The 25,480-nt window shown below is 45.5% G+C and overlaps 1 protein-coding gene across 2 annotated transcripts in view; it reads left to right on the top strand.

Annotated features, from left to right (window-relative positions):
- The window catches only part of FGFR1OP2 (FGFR1 oncogene partner 2), a 144,461-nt gene that overhangs the window by 115,001 nt on the left and 3,980 nt on the right, over window positions 1–25,480 (top strand). For both annotated transcript variants that reach the window (XM_069228615.1, XM_069228616.1), the window contains one exon: window positions 24,032–24,145. In XM_069228615.1, coding sequence (XP_069084716.1) covers window positions 24,032–24,145 — 114 coding nt within the window. The remainder of the gene's footprint in view (window positions 1–24,031; window positions 24,146–25,480) is intronic.

Consider the following 25,480-nt stretch of genomic DNA (forward strand, 5'->3'; position numbering starts at 1 on the left):
ATTTGCTCTACATGCTCTTTGATTGTGAGCACCTCTTCGGCCCTTGGGTTGACCTGATGCTAGAAAAGCTGAAGAAAGGCATGGACATCGTGAACACTCTGGTTTCCCTCCAAACAACCACTCCAAGGAGGTCCTTCTGCAGGCAGCAGTACAGGCAGGCAGTAGGACCACCTCCTGAGACACCCCTTCCTCTGTTCAGAGATAGCAGCAGGCCTGTCACCAATAGTCACCACAGGGTTACTCCAGAGAGGCCTACAGAAACAACAATAACTGAGGTAGGGACAAAGGAGGCCCTGATAAAGAACCTCATTGTCCAAGCAAGAACTCTCCTTACCTCCCCCTGATAACCCAACACATGTCGAGGGAAGGCTTGAAGATTTCCTTACTCGCTGGCAGCAGATCACATCAGACAAGTGAGTACTAGCGTTAGTTCAGCAGATTATTGCTTAGAATTTTTCATACCCTCACGCAATGTTCCTTCCTGCAAGCACATTCTCAACAAGGAAAATCTCTGCCTATTAAAGGAAAAGGTCCAAATGGTCCACATGAGATATCATAAACTATTAGTCAACCGAGGCTTTGCTTTGTGAACGCTCAGTCTTCTGAAGGCTCACACGTGAATGAAGAGTGCAATGGAATTGATTGGTGACCTGGTATATGGGGAGGAATGATATCTTAAAATTAGATATGATCTCCTCATAAGTAGACAAGTAAAAGAAGTGAAGAAGTCTGAGGATATATTTAAGGGACTCCCATCGTACTAGTCCTGAAGAAGACCCATTGTGGAGCTGGGATTTGGCCCAAGGTATAGAGGGGTCGAAACGTCGAAGGATATATCATAGTCTGGATTGGTTTCTGCAGAGGATCTTTGGAGGATTAAAGGAATTGATTTAGACTCTCTGAGGATTTGGAATGGAGTTAATGCAGCAAACTGAAAAGAACCAACCAACTGTTTTTAATGTTTTTTGTATAGGTTTTTGATTCATTGGAATGTATATTCTTCTTTCTATCTATCACGAGCACTTTTTCTCACACTATCTGTTCTTTAGTGTGTTTTACTAGATAGGTTGCATATATAGGATGAATATATTAAATTGATATTTATGTATAAGTAAATAAATGAATATATATTTATATGAATAAATAGTGTTTTTGTTTTCACCTATGTTGTTTTATGATATATAATTAATTTGTTGATCTTTCCCCGTTAGGGCATTGTTGTATTTAATGATTATCTTCTACCCAGCCCGATCGGGTTTTTGGGTTACCCTCTGTGGTTTATAAGTAGGCTATATGGTAGCCAGACAAGATATTGCCAGGAAATGGGGATTGCAACACTTCCTTGACACCAAGAATGGTTAGAGGGTACGGACCAATGTCAAAACTGGAAAGAGAAATATATTGAGGTAGAAGCTGTGAACGAAAAATGAGAAGATATAGGACTGCTGAGACGCAGAGCTGGAGTAATATGGTTTCTCACAAGGGTGTGTATGGTCCCTCAGTAGTAAAGTATGTAGCAGAGGTGGGGTACTCTGGGCTAGACTTTATGTCCGCTGGAAGCTTGCTTGAAGATATAAAACGGTGACAAAATCAATCAAACCTGATATTTATTGGCAAAGTAAGATAATGTACCATGGGAGGGGAGGAATATGTTAATCGATGTTAGTTTGTTCTGCACAAACCAATAAAATATTTATTTTTAAAGTGCACTCAAGTTAGTACCACTCGCCCAATGAGGTACAGGGGTGTGCTGACTTTATTTCCTTATGCCCAAAAAAGAACAGCTCCCTCACCCCTATTCTAGACCTCAGGCCCCTCAACAGATATATTTTCTCTGAACATTTCCACAAGGTGACGCTACAGGACGTGATGCCTCTGCTGCAGCAAGGTGACTTTATGGCTGCATTAGACCTCAAGGATGCCTACTCCCACATCCTCATCCATCCTGCCCATTAATGCTACCTGCACTTCGTCGTAAGTGTTAGGCACTATGAGTTTAGGGTACTCCCCTTCAGCGTCACCACTGCCTCAAGGATCTTCACTAAGTGCCTAGCAGTGTTGGGCGTTCACTTAAGGCGAGGAGAGTTCACATTTTCCCTTACCTCGAAGATTGGCTGATCAAGAGTGCAAGCAGCCAGCCAGTGCCTATAGCACAAAAAAGCAACTATCTCACTTCCCCACAATTTGGGGTTTATCATGAATGTGGCAAAGTCCCTCCTCCAATCCTTCCAGATCCAACCCTTTCATGGAGGTATCCTAAATTCAGTCACCGGCAAAGCCTACCCAAGCCCTCAAACTGTCAAAGCCTTTGGCAAGCTTGTACCTCTTTTTTACCCACAACATCACCTCACAGTCAGAAATGTAATATGCCTGTTGGGCGTAATGGCCTTGCATTTCCCTATCGTACTTCAGGCCCAGCTATACATATGTCTGTCAGCACAGTGATCTCAAGTGGAAGATCTTGTGTTGTTAACAGCCAGTGTCATTCGCTCTCTGCAGTGGTGGAACAGCAACAACTTGTTGCACAGCAAGCCTTTCCTAGACCCCATTCTGCAAGTCACCTTTGCCACAGACACCTCCCAAGCCAGATGAGCTTACCTCGACCACAACTCAGTGCTGGGTGTGTGGACTACTAAGAGCAAAACCACTACATCAAGTACCTCAAGCTGCTGGTTATAGGCCTCACTCTCTAATCTTTATTACCGCTCATTCATAGCAAAGTAGTCCTGGTCAGGATACACAACATGCTTGCCATGCACTACTTACAGAAGCAGGAAGCACCTACTCACTCTCCCTTTCCTTTCTGGCTGTGACGATCTGGCATTGGACAATTCATCACTGTAATTAACTTGATGGCGGAGTGTCTTCCAGGGTGAACAGCCACCTCACAGACCCTTAAGCAGGTCAACGAGGGGGAACTGCACACAAGACAGAAAATGTGCAAACTTCTCCTCCGTGTACCCACACCCTGGGTCCATGGGCAATGCAGTATGGATCAACCTTCCTACTCCTTTCCACCTGTCCCACTCCTTCCATTGGTGGTGCAGAAGAAACAGCAAACATCTCAAACCCCCATCTTGGTGGCCTTCGCTTGGGCCAGGTATCCCCGGTATTCTGCCCTACTAGAGACAGGCTGGACCATCTCACCAGGATCCAAGGGCAGATCAGACACCCAGATCCCCTGCTACTCAATCTAGCAATCTGGCACCCGAGGCCTTAGAATTTGGTTACTTGTGGCCTCCAAAAGGAATTCATGGACATCCTTTGGGAGTCTCGTAGGCCTACCACACAGACATGCCACACTGCAAAGTGGGAAAGATTTGTCCAATCCTGCATCGCTAGGAAGATCGACCCTCTGAGACCTGCAGTTCAGTACATCATCAGCTATGTGCCTCATCTCCAGAAGTCAGGCTTTGTGTTGTGGCCTCTTTCTATCTTATGCATTCTCCCCACTACCTTAATGTTCCCTGCTGCTCAGCCAGTGAGTGAGGTCATTGTATGGTTGGAATGTTGACAGTGTTTGTGCTTGGATGAGTGGACAGTTGGAATGAGAAGGGCTGAGCGGCAGGATGCTGCTCCTGGTGGGGCTTTATCTGTAACCTACAACTAAGCTAATAAACCTACCTCTTTATAACCTATGAGCTTCCATCATTGATTACAACACTTGGCTTCCACTTTTATACGCCTCCACTTAGCAACTATAGCTGCATACTTGCAAAACAGGGAGCATTATTTTCTCTTCCGCATACCTGTAATCAAGGCATTTATGGAATGCCTTAAAAGAGTGATTCCCCCTGAAGTTATGCCTGCGCAAATGTGGAACTTTAATATTGTACTTACCAGCCTCATGGGTCCCTCATTTGAACCCTTACTTTCTTGGAAGGTAGCTTTCCTGGTTGCACTAACCTCTTTACACCGCATTAGTGAGCTGTAAGCCCTCACATCGCAAAAAACCTTCATACAAGTTCACAGTGACAGGGTGGTGCTCAGGATGAAGCCTAAGGTCCTTACTAAGGTAGTTTGCCCTTTCCATCTCAACCAAACCACAGAGATTGCAGTCTTCTTTCCCCAACCAGGCTCAGTAGCAGAGAGAGTGATTTGTACCAGGATGTAAAGCGCTCTCTCATGTACTCAGAGCTGCCAACTCACATAATGCCACAGAGTGACACACGATATTGACTACCTTCACACATACGCCTGTTTAAAGGCCAGTACCACTCAGTAGGGTGACAGGGAAAACAAGCTGAAAACCACTGTAAACAGTGGCTTAACAGCTCATTTTCAGAGGCTTTGAATTGCGGCATCCATTAATGGGTGTGAAAACACCCCAGGACATTGGCAACAGCCTTCACTCCTTCATAGGCATTCTTTTTTTGGGGGGGGGGGGGCGTGGAGTGGGGTTTGGAACTAAGTGCTTCTTAGCAGGTGGCCCGTCCCCTTCGCACCCATTGTGATTTTTGATTTAGTTGGCAGGTCTTTGTGCTACATAAAGCTAAACCTTTTTGCAAAGCTGTAAGGAAATGCCTCCTTGGCATGGTTGCCCCCTGACTTTTTGCCTTTGCTGATGCTATGTTTACAATTGAAAGTGTGCTGAGGCCTGCTAACCAGGCCCCAGCACCAGTGTTCTTTCCCTAACCTGTACTTTTGTATCCACAATTGGCAGACCCTGGCATCCAGATAAGTCCCTTGTAACTGGTACTTCTAGTACCAAGGGCCCTGATGCCAAGGAAGGTCTCTAAGGGCTGCAGCATGTCTTATGCCACCCTGGAGACCTCTCACTCAGCACAGACACACTGCTTGCCAGCTTGTGTGTGCTAGTGAGAACAAAACGAGTAAGTCGACATGGCACTCCCCTCAGGGTGCCATGCCAGCCTCTCACTGCCTATGCAGTATAGGTAAGCCACCCCTCTAGCAGGCCTTACAGCCCTAAGGCAGGGTGCACTATACCATAGGTGAGGGTACCAGTGCATGAGCATGGTACCCCTACAGTGTCTAAACAAAACCTTAGACATTGTAAGTGCAGGGTAGCCATAAGAGTATATGGTCTGGGAGTCTGTCAAACACGAACTCCACAGCACCATAATGGCTACACTGAAAACTGGGAAGTTTGGTATCAAACTTCTCAGCACAATAAATGCACACTGATGCCAGTGTACATTTTATTGTAAAATACACCACAGAGGGCACCTTAGAGGTGCCCCCTGAAACTTAACCGACTGTCTGTGTAGGCTGACTAGTTCCAGCAGCCTGCCACACCAGAGACATGTTGCTGGCCCCATGGGGAGAGTGCCCTTGTCACTCTGAGGCCAGTAACAAAGCCTGCACTGGGTGGAGATGCTAACACCTCCCCCAGGCAGGAGCTGTAACACCTGGCGGTGAGCCTCAAAGGCTCACCCCTTTGTCACAGCCCAGCAGGGCACTCCAGCTTAGTGGAGTTGCCCGCCCCCTCCGGCCACGGCCCCCACTTTTGGCGGCAAAGCTGGAGGGAACAAAGAAAGCAACAAGGAGGAGTCACTGGCCAGTCAGGACAGCCCCTAAGGTGTCCTGAGCTGAGGTGACTCTAACTTTTAGAAATCCTCCATCTTGCAGATGGAGGATTCCCCCAATAGGGTTAGGATTGTGACCCCCTCCCCTTGGGAGGAGGCACAAAGAGGGTGTACCCACCCTCAGGGCTAGTAGCCATTGGCTACTAACCCCCCAGACCTAAACACGCCCTTAAATTTAGTATTTAAGGGCTACCCTGAACCCTAGAAAATTAGATTCCTGCAACTACAAGAAGAAGGACTGCCCAGCTGAAAACCCCTGCAGCGGAAGACCAGAAGACGACAACTGCCTTGGCTCCAGAAACTCACCGGCCTGTCTCCTGCCTTCCAAAGATCCTGCTCCAGCGACGCCTTCCAAAGGGACCAGCGACCTCGACATCCTCTGAGGACTGCCCCTGCTTCGAAAAGACAAGAAACTCCCGAGGACAGCGGACCTGCTCCAAGAAAAGCTGCAACTTTGTTTCCAGCAACTTTAAAGAACCCTGCAAGCTCCCCGCAAGAAGCGTGAGACTTGCAACACTGCACCCGGCGACCCCGACTCGGCTGGTGGCGATCCAACACCTCAGGAGGGACCCCAGGACTACTCTGATACTGTGAGTACCAAAACATGTCCCCCCTGAGCCCCCACAGCGCCGCCTGCAGAGGGAATCCCGAGGCTTCCCCTGACCGCGACTCTTTGAACCTAAAGTCCCGACGCCTGGGAGAGACCCTGCACCCGCAGCCCCCAGGACCTGAAGGACCGGACTTTCACTGGAGAAGTGACCCCCAGGAGTCCCTCTCCCTTGCCCAAGTGGAGGTTTCCCCGAGGAATCCCCCCCTTGCCTGCCTGCAGCGCTGAAGAGATCCCGAGATCTCTCATAGACTAACATTGCAAACCCGACGCTTGTGTCTACACTGCACCCGGCCGCCCCCGCGCCGCTGAGGGTGAAATTTCTGTGTGGGCTTGTGTCCCCCCCGGTGCCCTACAAAACCCCCCTGGTCTGCCCTCCGAAGACGCGGGTACTTACCTGCAAGCAGACCGGAACCGGGGCACCCCCTTCTCTCCATTCTAGCCTATGCGTTTTGGGCACCACTTTGAACTCTGCACCTGACCGGCCCTGAGCTGCTGGTGTGGTGACTTTGGGGTTGCTCTGAACCCCCAACGGTGGGCTACCTTGGACCAAGAACTAAGCCCTGTAAGTGTCTTACTTACCTGGTTAACCTAACAAATACTTACCTCCCCTAGGAACTGTGAAAATTGCACTAAGTGTCCACTTTTAAAACAGCTATTTGTCAATAACTTGAAAAGTATACATGCAATTTTGATGATTTGAAGTTCCTAAAGTACTTACCTGCAATACCTTTCGAATGAGATATTACATGTAGAATTTGAACCTGTGGTTCTTAAAATAAACTAAGAAAAGATATTTTTCTATATAAAAACCTATTGGCTGCATTTGTCTCTGAGTGTGTGTACCTCATTTATTGTCTATGTGTATGTACAACAAATGCTTAACACTACTCCTTGGATAAGCCTACTGCTCGACCACACTACCACAAAATAGAGCATTAGTATTATCTATTTTTACCACTATCTTACCTCTAAGGGGAACCCTTGGACTCTGTGCATGCTATTCCTTACTTTGAAATAGCACATACAGAGCCAACTTCCTACATTGGTGGATCAGCGGTGGGGTACAAGACTTTGCATTTGCTGGACTACTCAGCCAATACCTGATCACACGACAAATTCCAAAATTGTCATTAGAAATTCATTTTTGCAATTTGAAAGTTTTCTAAATTCTTAAAAGTCCTGCTAGGGCCTTGTGTGTTAAGTCCCTGTTTAGCATTGTCTTTTTAGAGTTTAAAAGTTTGTTAAAAGTTTGAATTAGATTCTAGAAACAGTTTTAGATTCTTAAAAAAGTATTCCAACTCTTAGCAGAATAATGTCTGATACAGAGATGCAGGTGGTGGAACTCGACACCACACCTTACCTCCATCTTAAGATGAGGGAGCTAAGGTCTCTCTGTAATATAAAGAAAATAACCATTGGCTCCAGACCTACCAAAATTCAGCTCCAGGAGCTGTTGGCAGAGTTTGAAAAAGCCAACCCCTCTGATGATGACCTCACAGAGGAAGAAATTAGTGACTTGGAGGCCAATGTCCCTCCTCCAGTCCTAAATAGGGAGAACAGGACCCCTCAAGTCCTGTCTCCAACTGTGTTAGTCAGAAATAGTGAGTCCCTCACAGGAGGGTCCCACATTTCTGAAATCACTGAGGATGCTCTCAGTGAAGATGACCTCCTGTTAGCCAGGATGGCCAAAAGATTGGCTTTAGAGAGACAGCTCCTAGCCATAGAAAGGGAAAGACAAGAGATGGGCCTAGGACCCATCAATGGTGGCAGCAATATAAATAGGGTCAGAGATTCTCCTGACATGTTAAAAATCCCCAAAGGGATTGTGACAAAATATGAAGATGGTGATGACATCACCAAATGGTTCACAGCTTTTGAGAGGGCTTGTGTAACCAGAAAAGTGAACAGATCTCACTGGGGTGCTCTCCTTTGGGAAATGTTCACTGGAAAGTGTAGGGATAGACTCCTCACACTCTCTGGAAAAGATGCAGAATCTTATGACCTCATGAAGGGTACCCTGATTGAGGGCTTTGGATTCTCCACTGAGGAGTACAGGATTAGGTTCAGGGGGGCTCAAAAATCCTCGTGCCAGACCTTGGTTGACTTTGTTGACTTCTCAGTGAAAACACTAGATGGTTGGATTCAAGGCAGTGGTGTAAGTAATTATGATGGGCTGTACAATTTATTTGTGAAAGAACACCTGTTAAGTAATTGTTTCAATGATAAACTGCATCAGCATCTGGTAGACCTAGGACCAATTTCTCCCCAAGAATTGGGAAAGAAGGCGGACCATTGGGTCAAGACAAGGGTGTCCAAGACTTCAACAGGGGGTGACCAAAAGAAAGGGGTCACAGAGACTCCCCAGGGGAAGGGTGATGAGACAACCAAAACTAAAAATAGTAAAGAGTCTTCTACAGGCCCCCAAAAACCTGCACAGGAGGGTGGGCCCAGAGCCTCTTCACAAAACAATGGGTACAAGGGTAAAAACTTTGATCCCAAAAAGGCCTGGTGTCATAGCTGTAAACAGCATGGACACCAAACTGGAGACAAGGCCTGTCCCAAGAAAGGTTCCACTCCAAACTCCCATCCAGGTAACACTGGTATGGCTAGTCTCCAAGTGGGATCAACAGTGTGCCCAGAGCAAATCAGGGTCCACACTGAAGCTACTCTAGTTTCTGAGGGGGGGGTGGATTTAGCCACACTAGCTGTCTGGCCGCCTAACATGCAAAAATACAGACAGCAACTCTTAATTAATGGGACTAGAATAGAGGGCCTGAGGGATACAGGTGCCAGTGTCACCATGGTGACAGAGAAACTGGTTTCCCCTGGCCAATACCTGACTGGAAAAACTTACACAGTCACCAACGCTGACAATCAGAAAAAAGTACATCCCATGGCAATGGTTACTTTAGAATGGGGAGGGGTCAATGGCCTGAAACAGGTGGTGGTCTCCTCAAATATCCCAGTGGACTGTCTGCTTGGAAATGACCTGGAGTCCTCAGCATGGGCTGAGGTAGAACTAAAAACCCATGCAGCAATGCTGGGTATCCCTGAACTGGTGTGTGTGAAAACGAGCACAGTGCAAGGCACAGGGTGAACAAGTAGAGCTGGAGTCTGGAAGAATGGCCCAGCCTACCAAGAGAACAGGAAAGTCAGCTGGGAAACCAACTGCAACACAGCAAAAGAAAGGGAACCTCTCTTCTCAGGAAGAAGTTCTGCCCTCTGAGGGAACTGAGCCTTTGGAGCTTGAACCTTATCAGGTTGAGCTCTTAGGCCCAGGGGGACCCTCAAGGGAGGAGCTGTGTAAGGGACAAGAAACTTGTCCCTCTCTTGAAGGCCTTAGGCAGCAAGCTGCTGAAGAGTCCAAAGGCAAGAAAAATGGAACGCATAGGGTCTATTGGGAAGATGGACTCCTGTACACTGAGGCCAGAGACCCCAAACCTGGTGCCACTAGGAGAGTGGTAGTGCCTCAGCTGTTCAGGAAGTTCATCCTAACATTGGCCCATGACATTCCCCTTGCTGGACATTTGGGACAAACCAAGACGTGGGAGAGGTTAGTCAACCACTTCTACTGGCCCAATATGTCCAACATGGTTAAGGAGTTTTGCCTCTCCTGCCCCACCTGTCAAGCCAGTGGTAAGACAGGTGGGCATCCAAAGGCCCCCCTCATTCCACTTCCAGTGGTGGGGGTTCCCTTTGAAAGAGTGGGTGTGGACATAGTTGGTCCACTGGAACCTCCCACAGCCTCAGGAAATATGTATATCCTGGTAGTAGTGGATCATGCTACCAGGTATCCTGAAGCTATTCCCCTTAGGTCGACTACTGCCCCTGCAGTAGCCAAGGCCCTCATTGGTATCTTTACCAGAGTGGGTTTCCCTAAGGAGGTGGTGTCTGACAGAGGTACCAACTTCATGTCAGCATACCTAAAGCACATGTGGAATGAGTGTGGAGTGACTTATAAATTCACTACACCATACCATCCACAAACTAATGGCTTGGTTGAGAGATTCAACAAGACATTAAAAGGCATGATCATGGGGCTCCCAGAAAAGCTCAAAAGGAGATGGGATGTCCTCTTGCCATGTCTGCTTTTCGCTTACAGAGAGGTGCCACAGAAGGGAGTAGGATTCTCACCCTTTGAACTTCTGTTTGGTCATCCTGTAAGGGGACCACTTGCCCTTGTTAAAGAAGGCTGGGAGAGACCTCTCCATGAGCCTAAACAGGACATAGTGGACTATGTACTTGGCCTTCGCTCTAGAATGGCAGAGTACATGGAAAAGGCAACCAAAAACCTTGAGGCCAGCCAACAGCTCCAGAAGTTTTGGTATGACCAAAAGGCTGCACTGGTTGAGTTCCAACCAGGGCAGAAAGTCTGGGTTCTGGAGCCTGTGGCTCCCAGGGCACTCCAGGACAAATGGAGTGGCCCTTACCCAGTACTAGAAAGGAAGAGTCAGGTCACCTACCTGGTGGACCTGGGCACAAGCAGGAGCCCCAAGAGGGTGATCCATGTAAACCGCCTTAAGCTCTTCCACGACAGGGCTGATGTCAATCTGTTGATGGTAACAGATGAGGATCAGGAGGCAGAGAGTGAACCTCTCCCTGATCTTCTGTCATCAGACCCAAAAGATGGCACAGTAGATGGAGTGATCTACTCAGACACCCTCTCTGGCCAACAGCAAGCTGATTGTAGGAGAGTCCTACAACAGTTTCCTGAACTCTTCTCCTTAACCCCTGGTCAGACACACCTGTGTACCCATGATGTGGACACAGGAGACAGCATGCCTGTCAAGAACAAAATCTTTAGACAATCTGACCATGTTAAGGAAAGCATCAAGGTGGAAGTCCACAAGATGCTGGAATTGGGAGTAATTGAGCACTCTGACAGCCCCTGGGCTAGCCCAGTGGTCTTAGTCCCCAAACCTCACACCAAAGATGGAAAGAAAGAGATGAGGTTTTGTGTGGACTACAGAGGGCTCAATTCTGTCACCAAGACAGATGCTCATCCAATTCCAAGAGCTGATGAGCTCATAGACAAATTAGGTGCTGCCAAATTCTTAAGTACCTTTGACTTGACAGCAGGGTACTGGCAAATAAAAATGGCACCTGGAGCAAAAGAGAAAACAGCATTCTCCACACCTGATGGGCATTATCAGTTTACTGTTATGCCCTTTGGTTTAAAGAATGCCCCTGCCACCTTCCAAAGGTTGGTGAATCAAGTCCTTGCTGGCTTGGAGTCCTTTAGCACAGCTTATCTTGATGATATTGCTGTCTTTAGCTCCACCTGGCAGGATCACCTGGTCCACCTGAAGAAGGTTTTGAAGGCTCTGCAATCTGCAGGCCTCTCTATCAAGGCATCCAAATGCCAGATAGGGCAGGGAACTGTGGTTTACTTGGGACACCTTGTAGGTGGAGGCCAAGTTCAGCCACTCCAACCCAAGATCCAGACTATTCTGGACTGGGTAGCTCCAAAAACCCAGACTCAAGTCAGGGCATTCCTTGGCTTGACTGGGTATTACAGGAGGTTTGTGAAGGGATATGGATCCATTGTGACAGCCCTCACTGAACTCACCTCCAAGAAAATGCCCAAGAAAGTGAACTGGACTGTAGAATGCCAACAGGCCTTTGACACCCTGAAACAAGCAATGTGCTCAGCACCAGTTCTAAAAGCTCCAGATTATTCTAAGCAGTTCATTGTGCAGACTGATGCCTCTGAACATGGGATAGGGGCAGTTTTGTCCCAAACAAATGATGATGGCCTTGACCAGCCTGTTGCTTTCATTAGCAGGAGGTTACTCCCCAGGGAGCAGCGTTGGAGTGCCATTGAGAGGGAGGCCTTTGCTGTGGTTTGGTCCCTGAAGAAGCTGAGACCATACCTCTTTGGGACTCACTTCCTAGTTCAAACTGACCACAGACCTCTCAAATGGCTGATGCAAATGAAAGGTGAAAATCCTAAACTGTTGAGGTGGTCCATCTCCCTACAGGGAATGGACTTTATAGTGGAACACAGACCTGGGACTGCCCATGCCAATGCAGATGGCCTTTCCAGGTTCTTCCACTTAGAAAATGAAGACTCTCTTGGGAAAGGTTAGTCTCATCCTCTTTCGTTTGGGGGGGGGTTGTGTAAGGAAATGCCTCCTTGGCATGGTTGCCCCCTGACTTTTTGCCTTTGCTGATGCTATGTTTACAATTGAAAGTGTGCTGAGGCCTGCTAACCAGGCCCCAGCACCAGTGTTCTTTCCCTAACCTGTACTTTTGTATCCACAATTGGCAGACCCTGGCATCCAGATAAGTCCCTTGTAACTGGTACTTCTAGTACCAAGGGCCCTGATGCCAAGGAAGGTCTCTAAGGGCTGCAGCATGTCTTATGCCACCCTGGAGACCTCTCACTCAGCACAGACACACTGCTTGCCAGCTTGTGTGTGCTAGTGAGAACAAAACGAGTAAGTCGACATGGCACTCCCCTCAGGGTGCCATGCCAGCCTCTCACTGCCTATGCAGTATAGGTAAGCCACCCCTCTAGCAGGCCTTACAGCCCTAAGGCAGGGTGCACTATACCATAGGTGAGGGTACCAGTGCATGAGCATGGTACCCCTACAGTGTCTAAACAAAACCTTAGACATTGTAAGTGCAGGGTAGCCATAAGAGTATATGGTCTGGGAGTCTGTCAAACACGAACTCCACAGCACCATAATGGCTACACTGAAAACTGGGAAGTTTGGTATCAAACTTCTCAGCACAATAAATGCACACTGATGCCAGTGTACATTTTATTGTAAAATACACCACAGAGGGCACCTTAGAGGTGCCCCCTGAAACTTAACCGACTGTCTGTGTAGGCTGACTAGTTCCAGCAGCCTGCCACACCAGAGACATGTTGCTGGCCCCATGGGGAGAGTGCCCTTGTCACTCTGAGGCCAGTAACAAAGCCTGCACTGGGTGGAGATGCTAACACCTCCCCCAGTCAGGAGCTGTAACACCTGGCGGTGAGCCTCAAAGGCTCACCCCTTTGTCACAGCCCAGCAGGGCACTCCAGCTTAGTGGAGTTGCCCGCCCCCTCCGGCCACGGCCCCCACTTTTGGCGGCAAAGCTGGAGGGAACAAAGAAAGCAACAAGGAGGAGTCACTGGCCAGTCAGGACAGCCCCTAAGGTGTCCTGAGCTGAGGTGACTCTAACTTTTAGAAATCCTCCATCTTGCAGATGGAGGATTCCCCCAATAGGGTTAGGATTGTGACCCCCTCCCCTTGGGAGGAGGCACAAAGAGGGTGTACCCACCCTCAGGGCTAGTAGCCATTGGCTACTAACCCCCCAGACTTAAACACGCCCTTAAATTTAGTATTTAAGGGCTACCCTGAACCCTAGAAAATTAGATTCCTGCAACTACAAGAAGGACTGCCCAGCTGAAAACCCCTGCAGCGGAAGACCAGAAGACGACAACTGCCTTGGCTCCAGAAACTCACCGGCCTGTCTCCTGCCTTCCAAAGATCCTGCTCCAGCGACGCCTTCCAAAGGGACCAGCGACCTCGACATCCTCTGAGGACTGCCCCTGCTTCGAAAAGACAAGAAACTCCCGAGGACAGCGGACCTGCTCCAAGAAAAGCTGCAACTTTGTTTCCAGCAACTTTAAAGAACCCTGCAAGCTCCCCGCAAGAAGCGTGAGACTTGCAACACTGCACCCGGCGACCCCGACTCGGCTGGTGGCGATCCAACACCTCAGGAGGGACCCCAGGACTACTCTGATACTGTGAGTACCAAAACCTGTCCCCCCTGAGCCCCCACAGCGCCGCCTGCAGAGGGAATCCCGAGGCTTCCCCTGACCGCGACTCTTTGAACCTAAAGTCCCGACGCCTGGGAGAGACCCTGCACCCGCAGCCCCCAGGACCTGAAGGACCGGACTTTCACTGGAGAAGTGACCCCCAGGAGTCCCTCTCCCTTGCCCAAGTGGAGGTTTCCCCGAGGAATCCCCCCCTTGCCTGCCTGCAGCGCTGAAGAGATCCCGAGATCTCTCATAGACTAACATTGCAAACCCGACGCTTGTGTCTACACTGCACCCGGCCGCCCCCGCGCCGCTGAGGGTGAAATTTCTGTGTGGGCTTGTGTCCCCCCCGGTGCCCTACAAAACCCCCCTGGTCTGCCCTCCGAAGACGCGGGTACTTACCTGCAAGCAGACCGGAACCGGGGCACCCCCTTCTCTCCATTCTAGCCTATGCGTTTTGGGCACCACTTTGAACTCTGCACCTGACCGGCCCTGAGCTGCTGGTGTGGTGACTTTGGGGTTGCTCTGAACCCCCAACGGTGGGCTACCTTGGACCAAGAACTAAGCCCTGTAAGTGTCTTACTTACCTGGTTAACCTAACAAATACTTACCTCCCCTAGGAACTGTGAAAATTGCACTAAGTGTCCACTTTTAAAACAGCTATTTGTCAATAACTTGAAAAGTATACATGCAATTTTGATGATTTGAAGTTCCTAAAGTACTTACCTGCAATACCTTTCGAATGAGATATTACATGTAGAATTTGAACCTGTGGTTCTTAAAATAAACTAAGAAAATATATTTTTCTATATAAAAACCTATTGGCTGGATTTGTCTCTGAGTGTGTGTACCTCATTTATTGTCTATGTGTATGTACAACAAATGCTTAACACTACTCCTTGGATAAGCCTACTGCTCGACCACACTACCACAAAATAGAGCATTAGTATTATCTATTTTTACCACTATTTTACCTCTAAGGGGAACCCTTGGACTCTGTGCATGCTATTCCTTACTTTGAAATAGCACATACAGAGCCAACTTCCTACAAAAGCAGACTAACAGTTTGTGGCCTTTGCAAAGCATCACAATGGGGCAACCTATATCTAAATCAAGGATTTCTAGAGGGCTATTTCATTATATACAAATCTGCTGTCAAAAAGCCCAAAAAGCCCTCCCTTTTTCTGCTAGGGCCCACTCTACCTCAACTATGGCTTTCTTACTAAACATTCCCCCTTATGTGACATATGCGAACTGGCTACATGGTCAGCCCTACACATTTACTAAGCACTGCTGTTTGGATGTTCTAGCTAGGCAACAAGCAGTGGTTAGCCGAACGGACCTGAGGACCTTATTCCAGATGTCTGCATCATCCCCATACTAACCACCGCTTAGAACAGGGGTACTGCTTTACAGTATATGCAGAGTATGTGCACCTACAGCACCACATGCTACAACCGAAAATTTTTATTTACCCTGTAAGCATCTTTGTTGCACATAGTGCTGTAGGTTCACATGTGTCCACCCTATTACCCAGATGCACGTGGCTCTGATCATGGATCTCTGCTCTTTTTCAACTATCTTCTTTGAGCAATACATGTGCATCATATAATGTTCACTTACCTTCCATGCTACCCTCACCGGCTGTGTGGAAAATAATCTAACATTGTTGATGTCCATGCTCATTGCCAACTAGTGGAGCAGTCACTATACCTCAGGACTCGAAAGACATTTTGGAAGAAAAACAACTTGCAAATATCCAAGCCCAACATTAGATAGCAGGAGTATGCTGAGCATATGAATCTACAGCAGCATATGCTACAAGCATATGCTTGCAGGATAAATAGCATTTTCCTTACTCCGCCTCAGGCATTCTTTCTACACATTAGGAGACAACGTGGGCACATTCTTAGCATGTCAGCTTCTAATCAGAAGAGAAAAAATTTGAGGAATTCAGGAACTACTCTGACTCCTTATACAAAACAAGCATTTTCAATGCAACGGGTCTCTCATTTGCTCGAGTTAGAGCTATTAGCGTTGTAAAGAAAAAAAAACACAGCGCGATTGCACTATGTAAAATGCGGCGCGATTGCGCTGCGTGGAAAGTAAACAGATAAAGTAGTCCGGACCCCATGCTGAAAACATCGACCCTTGTATGTATTTAGTAGTTTACTGGTGCTGTGTAGGTGGGCTAAGCACCGGAAAAGGCATGACGTATGCATGCATGCCTTTCACAAATGAAAGCAGGTGGATTTTAAAAGGCAAGCCCACAAACCAATGTAAGTGACTGACGTGACATGGGCGTGGTTAGAAGCCCAAAGAGAGATTACAGAATGGGACGGAGCGCTTTGCGCTCGCCCATAAAAAGACACTGCTCATCCTCTCGACAGACACATAACAATTACCCAAAATATTAGAGCAGCAGAGAGAGAAGTTAGTCAAACCTATTACAGAAGATGAATTCCAGAAAACATGTTCAGTCCTTAAATAACAAAACTGCAAAGTACAATGGGGTCATGAGTAGCTCTGTTTCCTGAGTAACACTCAGATTATCGAATCTTTTCCAGTAGTTCACTGCAGCTCGTACGATGATACCCGCCTTGATTGAAACGGCAATTTCATTCATCCCCAAGCTCAGACGGGACATGCCGTTCTTAACTCTAAACTGATACCAAACTCTGTACTCTAAGCGATTCTGCCTGATTTGGACCATACAGACCAGTGTGGTTTCATCAAGACCAGGCAATCACATTATAACAGAAAGCGCACCTACCTACTTCTAAAGTTACTTAAGAAATGGACTGGAAGTGTGTCTTCTCCGTATAGGCTGTTCCCATTGAAACCAGATAATATAAACTAGCCTCCTGACATTGGGTGGCCGTGCTACCTAACTAAAGAAGTATGATGTTTACATGAGTTTGAGGTGGTGGCAGGGTACAAGTTCAATATGGACAAATTGGAGGTCCTCAATCTGTCTCTTGGCCCTGGAGTATTATAGCCTCTGAGAGATGAGCGGGCGAGCATACACCTCAAATGTCTTCGATTCAAAATTACCTCACATGTGACAGACAAGTATGTGGTCAACTTTCCTCCTTTTGTAAAAAGAAATCAAGAACAATATTAATAACCAGTCACCGCTGTTTGTCTCTTTGGCAGGATGGAAAGGTGCAGTGAAAATTCATATATTATTGAGTACATTTATTCCATGCTCTCCTAGTCAAAGTTGAGAACATAATTTTTTGAGCAACTGCAAAATCTAGTGTTATAACTCTAGAGCTAGAACCCCTTTGCAGCTATTACGGCAGCTGTGAGTGAAAGAGAGACTTGTGCTGCTGAACTTTTTCTACATGTTATGCACAGTGCTTTAAATGGAAAAATAGAAGTGCAGGTACTCTGTAATAGAGTACCTGCTTGTTTCTGAGAAGTGCCGGTACTATCCAATTAAAAGTATTACGTTTTTCCTGAGATGTGCCGGTACTCTCCCTCCCAAAATAAAAAAGTGCCGGTACTCAGTACCGGTGAGTACCGGCCCATTTAAAGCACTAAATAACTTATGCAGCAGCGCAAGTCCGAACTGTGGTGAAGTAATCTGACCCTGTTACAGACGAGCTCTGGATGTTAGTGCATCACACTAAAGGCGGGCGTGTCTCGAGTAGAACAGAGAGGCTCTGCTACTCCCAGCTGAGGCATTGAGTTTTTTATCCTCAGTAGACACTTACTGCTGCTAGAAGGAAATCGATTTATGAGACCTTGGTGCCTGGATTAGTGGGTCCTAATCGCGCAGTATCAAAAATCTATGCACTCATTATTGACTTGTTACCTATTAAGTGGTTAAACATGACCACATGGAAGAGAGTGCAGAGTAAAGAAATCGCACCTTGACAATGGAAACCCTTTGGGGACGAACATACACAAAAGACGTCTTGCATATGATCACTATAAAATCTTTTATAATTTGGCATTCTACACTAGTACAGCTTCACCACATGAACCTCATGGCTAGGCACAAAGGCTGGGGGGTGTAAAGAGGACCCTTTGTACACATAGTGGCAATGCCCTCGACTGTTAGCAATTTGGCAAGATCTAGTGGAATCTTTAAAGCAAATGCTAGGAAACCCCATCATCCTGCAACCCAGAATCATGCTACGGGGTCTAAGACTGGCTGGATACAAATACCGATCTACATCTGATTAGCAATTGGCTTGGCAGTGCTTGGGAGCCACAGAATTCCAATGTAAGGAGGATGAATCACTTGCGTTTGACCCCGTGGCATCTGGAATTTCCTGGTGTTAGAATATTGGGAATTATTTATAGTTCGAATCTGTTCAAAGGGCACCCGAAAGCTGTATATCCCTCCTAGGTGTGATATGTACATATTCATATGTTAATAATAAAGCTAACCATAACTTTACTTTAGTCTGTTCTTTCAGTGATTTTTTCTTTTCTTTCATCATATATCACATGCAACAGTTTCCTACACTAAACCATGTGCAGCAGCCCTCAGTGTGGGGACTAGCCATAGGCACTGACCTGTAGTCCGGCTCTGCGCCAGCCCCTCAGCAGGTGGTCAGGTCACACTGCACAGTCTTTGACTGTGCATAGTGGGGATGGGCTGCAACATTAGTTTGTCAGCCAGACCTGGCATACAACCATCCACAGGAGACCACACCCCTCTGCATGCAAGCTTAGGCCCACAGCAAGGGTTGGTCATAGCAAACACCCCAAAGTACAACCACCACAGCTACTCAAGACCTTCGGCTGTGCACAACAGAGGTTAGCCCAAAAGGTCCCTTGGCACTGCAGGCAGCCAGCCCCCACTGTACACACCGTTGGGTGTGTGAGCAGGGTTTGGCAGCAAGGACTGGCCTGTGACCAACCCGCTGCTTGTGGCCAATTCCCATGTGTGACCATTTGTAAGCTTGAATACTTTTTAAAATTCATTTCTTTAAAAAAAAAAAAAAAAAAAAAATTGCCTAAATTAATAATTCTGAGCCCGTCTTTGGTCTTGGTCTATCTGATTTGTGAATCCGGTGATAAAAATAATTTTGTGATAAAAATAATTTTTCAACTATTTATTTTATTGTGGGACAGTGTAGGTTACGCTACCTTCTTGTGTCCATTTTCTTTTTGTTTTATCCCAACACGACGCTCTGTGTTCTGTATTGGGTGATGGTGGCCGTAGTAGAATTTGATCTGCAACGACCAGTTAGCACACAGCTGATTCACATGCATAACAATTAAAAAGTTCCCTTGTCCACTGGTGTGCCTTTAATTTTTTTAATTGGATTTCAAACCTGTGGAGGATCAGCAAATTAACGGCTCAGATAGCTGTTCTGAAATTACTGAACTGATTCACACCAAATCAAGCAAAAAACATCCTTTGGTACAGCTATATTTACATGCAAAACTTAGTGTAATTCCGTTCTGCTTTTTTTCTGTAGTAATGCGTAAAGAATCCTATGCGATTATACATAGGAAATGTCACTTTTCCCTTGTTTTTAACCCCCTGCCCTCCTCCCACCCACTTGTTAGATGAACATATAACATGTTCTAGTTTACTGTTTTGTGGAAAGGCAGATTTTTAGGACAACTCCAGAGTAATTAAGAAAGCCAAAAATCCCTTTTCAATGGAAACTGACCAAACGACAAGTACAGAGGCGCTATTGCCGCCTCTGTAATATAGATATCTATCTCTCTCTCTCTCTCTCTATATATATATATATATATATATATATATATATATATAATGTTTAAAAAAGGCAGTGAGCTGAAACGCGTCAGGCCTGTAGCTGCTACTGGTAGTGAGTATGCTAGTGGTTGTCGCCACTAGGTAGTTATAGTTAGGACCCAGTTTCTATAGAAAGTGTTTTTTGTTTTGATAATATCTTTGGCACGATTTGAAGAATCATCTCATTTAAAGAATTCCCCAAAAATAAAATGTGCATATCAGCGTCTGTCTGGAACGTTTTGGAATGATCTGTCAAGCAGGGGCCAAGAAAACAGAAGGTGGGCCCAAAATGCATTTTCCCCATGCATTTTTCTATAGGGATTTTGAACACGTGCCGAACCACTGGACGGAATTACACCAAATTTGGCAGAAAGGTAGCTCTTGGTCTAGAAAGTGCCCTTTTTGGTGTAAATCCGTTAAGTAGCTTTTGAAATATTAAAGATGAAACAAATGTGTGTATATATAGGGGCGCAAAGGCTTTGTGAAACCTCCTGATCTCGTGCTGAGATCTCATTGGCTACTGACACTTCTACAAGGAAGTCTTGGCAGCCATATTGGGACTTGGCTTCAGCCGTGACCCTGAATTAAGGTAAGCAATAAGAAAAGGGGCCAGGGTGAGGACCTTGCCTACCAAGGCTAAAAAGCATTTTTATTAAATTGCCAAAGATTTGTGATGGGGTCTGTCACCTCCCAACAGCTGAACATAAAATTAAATGCAGGGGGCCGTCTGATCCATTGCCGGCCCCCCCCCCCAGCACTGGGGACTGCTACCTTCCCAGGGATTAAACATAAAATACCCCAACCCCGTGGCTCCTCCCCGCAGCTTTGAGTACTGCCACCTCCCCAGGGCTGAAATCAAATAGAATGCGGGGGGCAAATATGCGTGCGGGAAAACAGATGAAAACATTGCTCTTGCAAGCAGGGAGCTGTTATTTTAAGCAGCTCCCTGCTTGTGGGAGCAATGCCAGTTCCCGCAGGACACAGGACCCAGCTGAGGACTGCTCGAACCTTGAGGCTCCCCCCACAGTCTTGTCACTCTCTTTCACTCTCTATCTCTTCCATCCCATAATGAGATTGTTATTGCAATGGTCACTCCATGCAATGACTTCAAAGCATCAAACTAGCGCAAATTTTGTATTTACTTTTTAATGGACAGCAGACAAGCATCACTTCTGGCCTAATGGTAAAGCTCTTGGACTGTCAGTAGGTTGAAGGTTCAAACCCTAGTGTCTCATGCCCGCGCAAGTTATAATTACCTTAGAGCACAAGTTATAGTTACTTGAGATAACTTAGGTGAATTTCTGTGGTTTTGTACACTTAAAATGTGAGCCTAACTATAACGTCCCTGTAATCTTTGGGATTTTTAAGTGATATATATATATATATCATATAGCGGAGGCTGCCCTGTCAGGGTCTGTGGCCCCTTAATGGAGCGTGTTGTACAAAGATTTATTTTGAAGGGGCCCGACCCGCTTTCCTCAGTGAGAACCACAGCATTTATCCGAGACAGAAGGTCAAACTGAGGTGAGCAAGGGATGGGAGAGAGGTATTTTACCTCCCTTCTAGCTGTTTGGGACCTCCCTATAACGAGAGGAATATGGGCAACAACTTTAAACAAGGACACTTTTCCAGCATACATTGTAACTTTGGTGCCTAAAATGCTATTTTATGCAGTACAATGATTCAGCACCAGAGTTTAGGAACATGGAATGGTGCACCTTGGGACATGGAGTTCGTGATTATCAGGTCACATGATCAATTTAAAAAGCACTGGCTTTGTGATCACTTGCATTGTCTCACCTGTGAGAGTTGTTGTTCACTCTGGAATAAAGTGTTTGGATGGATCCCAAACTGGTGCCTTAGCTATTTTTGTTCTATATATATATATATATATATATATATATATATATATATATATATATATATATGCAAAAAAGAATAGAGAACTCTGGTTAGTTCCAAAGTTTAGGTGGAGAGCAACTCTAGTAAGGAGCACTCTGGAATACTAGTGCCACTCTAGATTTGCTCACCTCAAATGTCTGTTTATCTAGCAAAGTTTTTAAGCATTGGATCAGCACAGTGCTATCCACGCCGAGCTACATAGTGACAAAGTATTTTGCCATTTATACAGCAAAAGTCTTTGAGCATAGGTTTGACACAGTGTCAACCTTGCCGAGCTATAAAATATATATATATATATATATATATATATATATATATATATATAGTTAGTTGTGGAGATCCGCACTGGATAGTAGTTAAAGTTCGACCACGGCTCGATAGATTTTAGTTTGCCAACAACTTTGGCACCTTTTCAGAAATCCTCACAAACCTTGTAAAAAAAAAAAAAAAGTTATCTGATTTACCTTTCCTTCCTCCAAGCCCCACATCCAACCTAACATCAGCCAGGCCAAATGACGCAGCAGTGTAAATATGGGCAGTAAATTCCTCAGGTTATTTACAAATGCTGTTGTGGTTCTTTTAATGACATTTAAAGCCACCATATGAATGATCTAACTTTGTCAAAGTTTTTGTTACCAGAGTGTGCTAGCTGCTGATAATCTGAGGTGACAGTCATTTCGAAATACTGATAGCTTTTACCATTTTCACTTTGCTCTTGTCTATACATCAAACTAAAAGGGCATCTTCAGCTCTTGAAGACACGTATCTTAGTTTTATCAGCATAACGTTTTAAAATAATCTGAACCTTGTTCTCCTTGTGTGAACTTAGTCTGCTGTGCAGAGCTATTGCTGTGTAGCTTACACAAAACTAAATCTGCATACGTGTTTGCTGAAACCAAAACATTTGGCATAATAGGTTTAGCGAAGAGGGCAGTGGTTCATAAATTAAGCCATGCAGGGCCAAAGATCCCTCCCTTGTTTAAGGTTTTATGTGATAATAATCCTAATTGGTGTTTGCCTACTTTGACGCTTGTATTAGAATGTAGCCGTGATAGAAGGACTAATCACTACCTTCTTTTGACATTTGCGGAGGATGTCTATAACTGCTCTTTACTATGCATTGCAGTAGAATGAATTGACCCAATTCAGGGTTTTGCCAGGAATTCTTAGCATACGCCATAATACAGTTTTCCCGATTCGGATGAGTTTGTCCTCTTCAAAAACGTGATGTTGCACTAATAATACTGAGGTATAGAGTGTAGTTCCCACATCTAATTGGATTGTGAGACAGTAGATAAAGGGCAGTCGCCCTGCTTTTTTTTGTTGCTTTTTTTTAATAAATAGGCAGCAGCAAATGACCTCTACCTCACTCTGGCCTTACCTTCTTTAATCCTGGCTGTCCCAGCAAAGAGTTGAATACATATGCCTAGATAACACAGTGAGCCTTCATTTGAATGTTTAAAACTCAGTTTGCTTTGTATTTTCTTAAGCTCACTACACAGTGTGATACAAGGAACAAGTCCATCCTGATTTTGGTTTCAATATTCATTGAAGGGGGGGTGGGCTGTTATAGAGGATGCCTTTAGTTACAGCATTAGAAAGCTTTTACCAGGTCATCTATTTAACTGCTCGAATTATTCCCCTATTGCTTTTCAGAAAACTTACATTTTGTTTTTTTAATAAATAATTTACATCAGATTCATACAACTGCAGGGTGTTGAGGGGGGCTGTAGTTTTCATGTTTGCCGTAATTTATCTCATTAAAGTAATATCTGTTTTTGTTTGAGGCATGCCTCTTTTCCAATATGTAATTTTATAAATGACCACCTTTATCCTAAATAGGCTTACCTACTTAGATGTTGTGCCACTTTCTAATTAGCATGAATTATTTTAAAGAACATAACCTTGGATGCAAAGCTTCTCATTAAGCTTTTGTTGTTTTACCTATTGTAATTCTCTCATTAGATCCAACTCGCCTTTTTTCCCACTCTTCATTGTGGTTCATAGCTGTAAGCATTTTATTCTTATTTACATTTTATTTTTCTTAATTTTACATAGGGCTAGATTGTAGCTTAAACCTTTCTCTGCTCTGTTCAGCATAGCTACCTGGTTACTCAAGTGACACTGTCAGGCATGTTAAAACAGAATTGTATGCTTATAACACTTTACATGTGCAACCTTCACTTTACAATGTATACTTATTCAACTAAACAAAATTTGCAGAAAAAAAATAATAATAAATGTGTTACCTTTTGGCATTTTCCTACTGCTTTCAGCTAATCATTGCAGCTATAATATTGGTTGGGAAATATCAGTTAAGCAACTTCTAGTTAGTTGCACATGTGCTAAATAAAATGTGTGAGAAAGTAACACAAGAACGTTCACATTTATTGCTGGACACCAGCTTTCTTTTGTTTTTACAGTGATTGGAAAATGGGCATTAGTTGTGATGTCCAGTTCATAATTCTCTTCTTTTTGTGTGTTTTGTTAAGGAATTGCAGCTGCATGTTGACAAGATAAATGAAATGACGGCAGTAATGAGGAAAGCCATTGAGATTGATGAACAACAAGGTTGTAAAGAACTGGATCGGATTTCCCAACTTGAAGTAAGCACATTTTGATAGAGATATTGTTGTCACTAGTTCATTATCAAAACATACCATTGCAAAACAACACAAGATGTGTTGATCCGAGAACACGCTTTAAAATGTTATTTCTAAATGTTTTTTTTTAATAACTGTTTATTGATTTTATATAAATAAACCAAAGAAAAACAATACAGTGCAAAACATGTGAGGCCTCCTGTACAGTGATCTCCTTAGAGAGATACCCACACAGTCAAAAGTACATATCAACCTTGTCTTGTCAAGGGGAGCATCATAGTAGTTCCCTACACATGTAAGTGCTATAATGTAACCAAATCGCAAGCATGCCATGCATACCAAAATTTCGAAATAAACACAGTTGGTTGCCACAAGAATTTGACTCGTAAGCGGACCCCATCCATTAGCCTTAAGAATCTGCACTTGTCTCAGAACTCAATTCCCCAGTATCAGTGAATCACTCCAACAATTGTCCCCACGCCATCAGATCGGCAGGTGCACCCTCATCTGTGCGTGCCAACCTCATATGCTGTTCCCCTGTCACATCCCACTCCAGGAGATCCCGCATCCAGTAGTCAACCAAAGGGCTCCTAGTATTCATACAACCTATGGCCACCCTGCGATTTGCCAGCACGAGAGCCAGCTATGCTAATTTGTATGGGATTTTCCACCCCCTGGGTTGTACCACCATCTGAATATGCATGTCAGTGGTGTCAGAGTAATAACCAGTCCCGTAGCCTTCACAGTCTTGGCAACTACCTCTGTCCAGAACTTCTGTACCCCTTCGCAGGACCACGCCAGGTGCAAAAAGGAGGCATCTCTTTCGCCACTATGGTTGCGCCTGGCTGCCCTACCTGGATCAATCTTGTTAATATGATAGTGTATGACACAGGTACAATGTACGAAATTAAAGTGTAGGAGCTTAAATTTATTATTGCACAAGACTGTGCGCACTGGTGACAACGCCCGAGCATAATCGGAGTCTGCCTTCGGTTCCCCCAATTCCTGCTCCCATGCCCGGCACACTGCATAGATCATACAAGGCATATCCTCCCGAAGAGCCCCAAAAACAAGGTAATTAAATGTTTCCCTTACCCCCCCGCCCCTCCCCCAGGTTATCCGTCTCCCCAAGCACCCTAGAGAATAGTGGGGGAGCTGGGAAATCCCGCCAAGCTTTGCATATTGCAGGAAGACCAAACATGTCCTGCACCTCTTGAAAGGTAAGAAACATTTCATTAGGAAATTAATCCTCCGCCACTAGACATCCAGCCGCTCTCCAGTGGTCCATAGACATGTGGTTTTCAATATCAGAAAGTGGAGCCAGGTCCTATATCCTTA

The sequence above is a fragment of the Pleurodeles waltl genome, chromosome 4_1 (genome assembly GCF_031143425.1).
Source record: "Pleurodeles waltl isolate 20211129_DDA chromosome 4_1, aPleWal1.hap1.20221129, whole genome shotgun sequence".
Classification (NCBI taxonomy): domain Eukaryota; kingdom Metazoa; phylum Chordata; class Amphibia; order Caudata; family Salamandridae; genus Pleurodeles; species Pleurodeles waltl.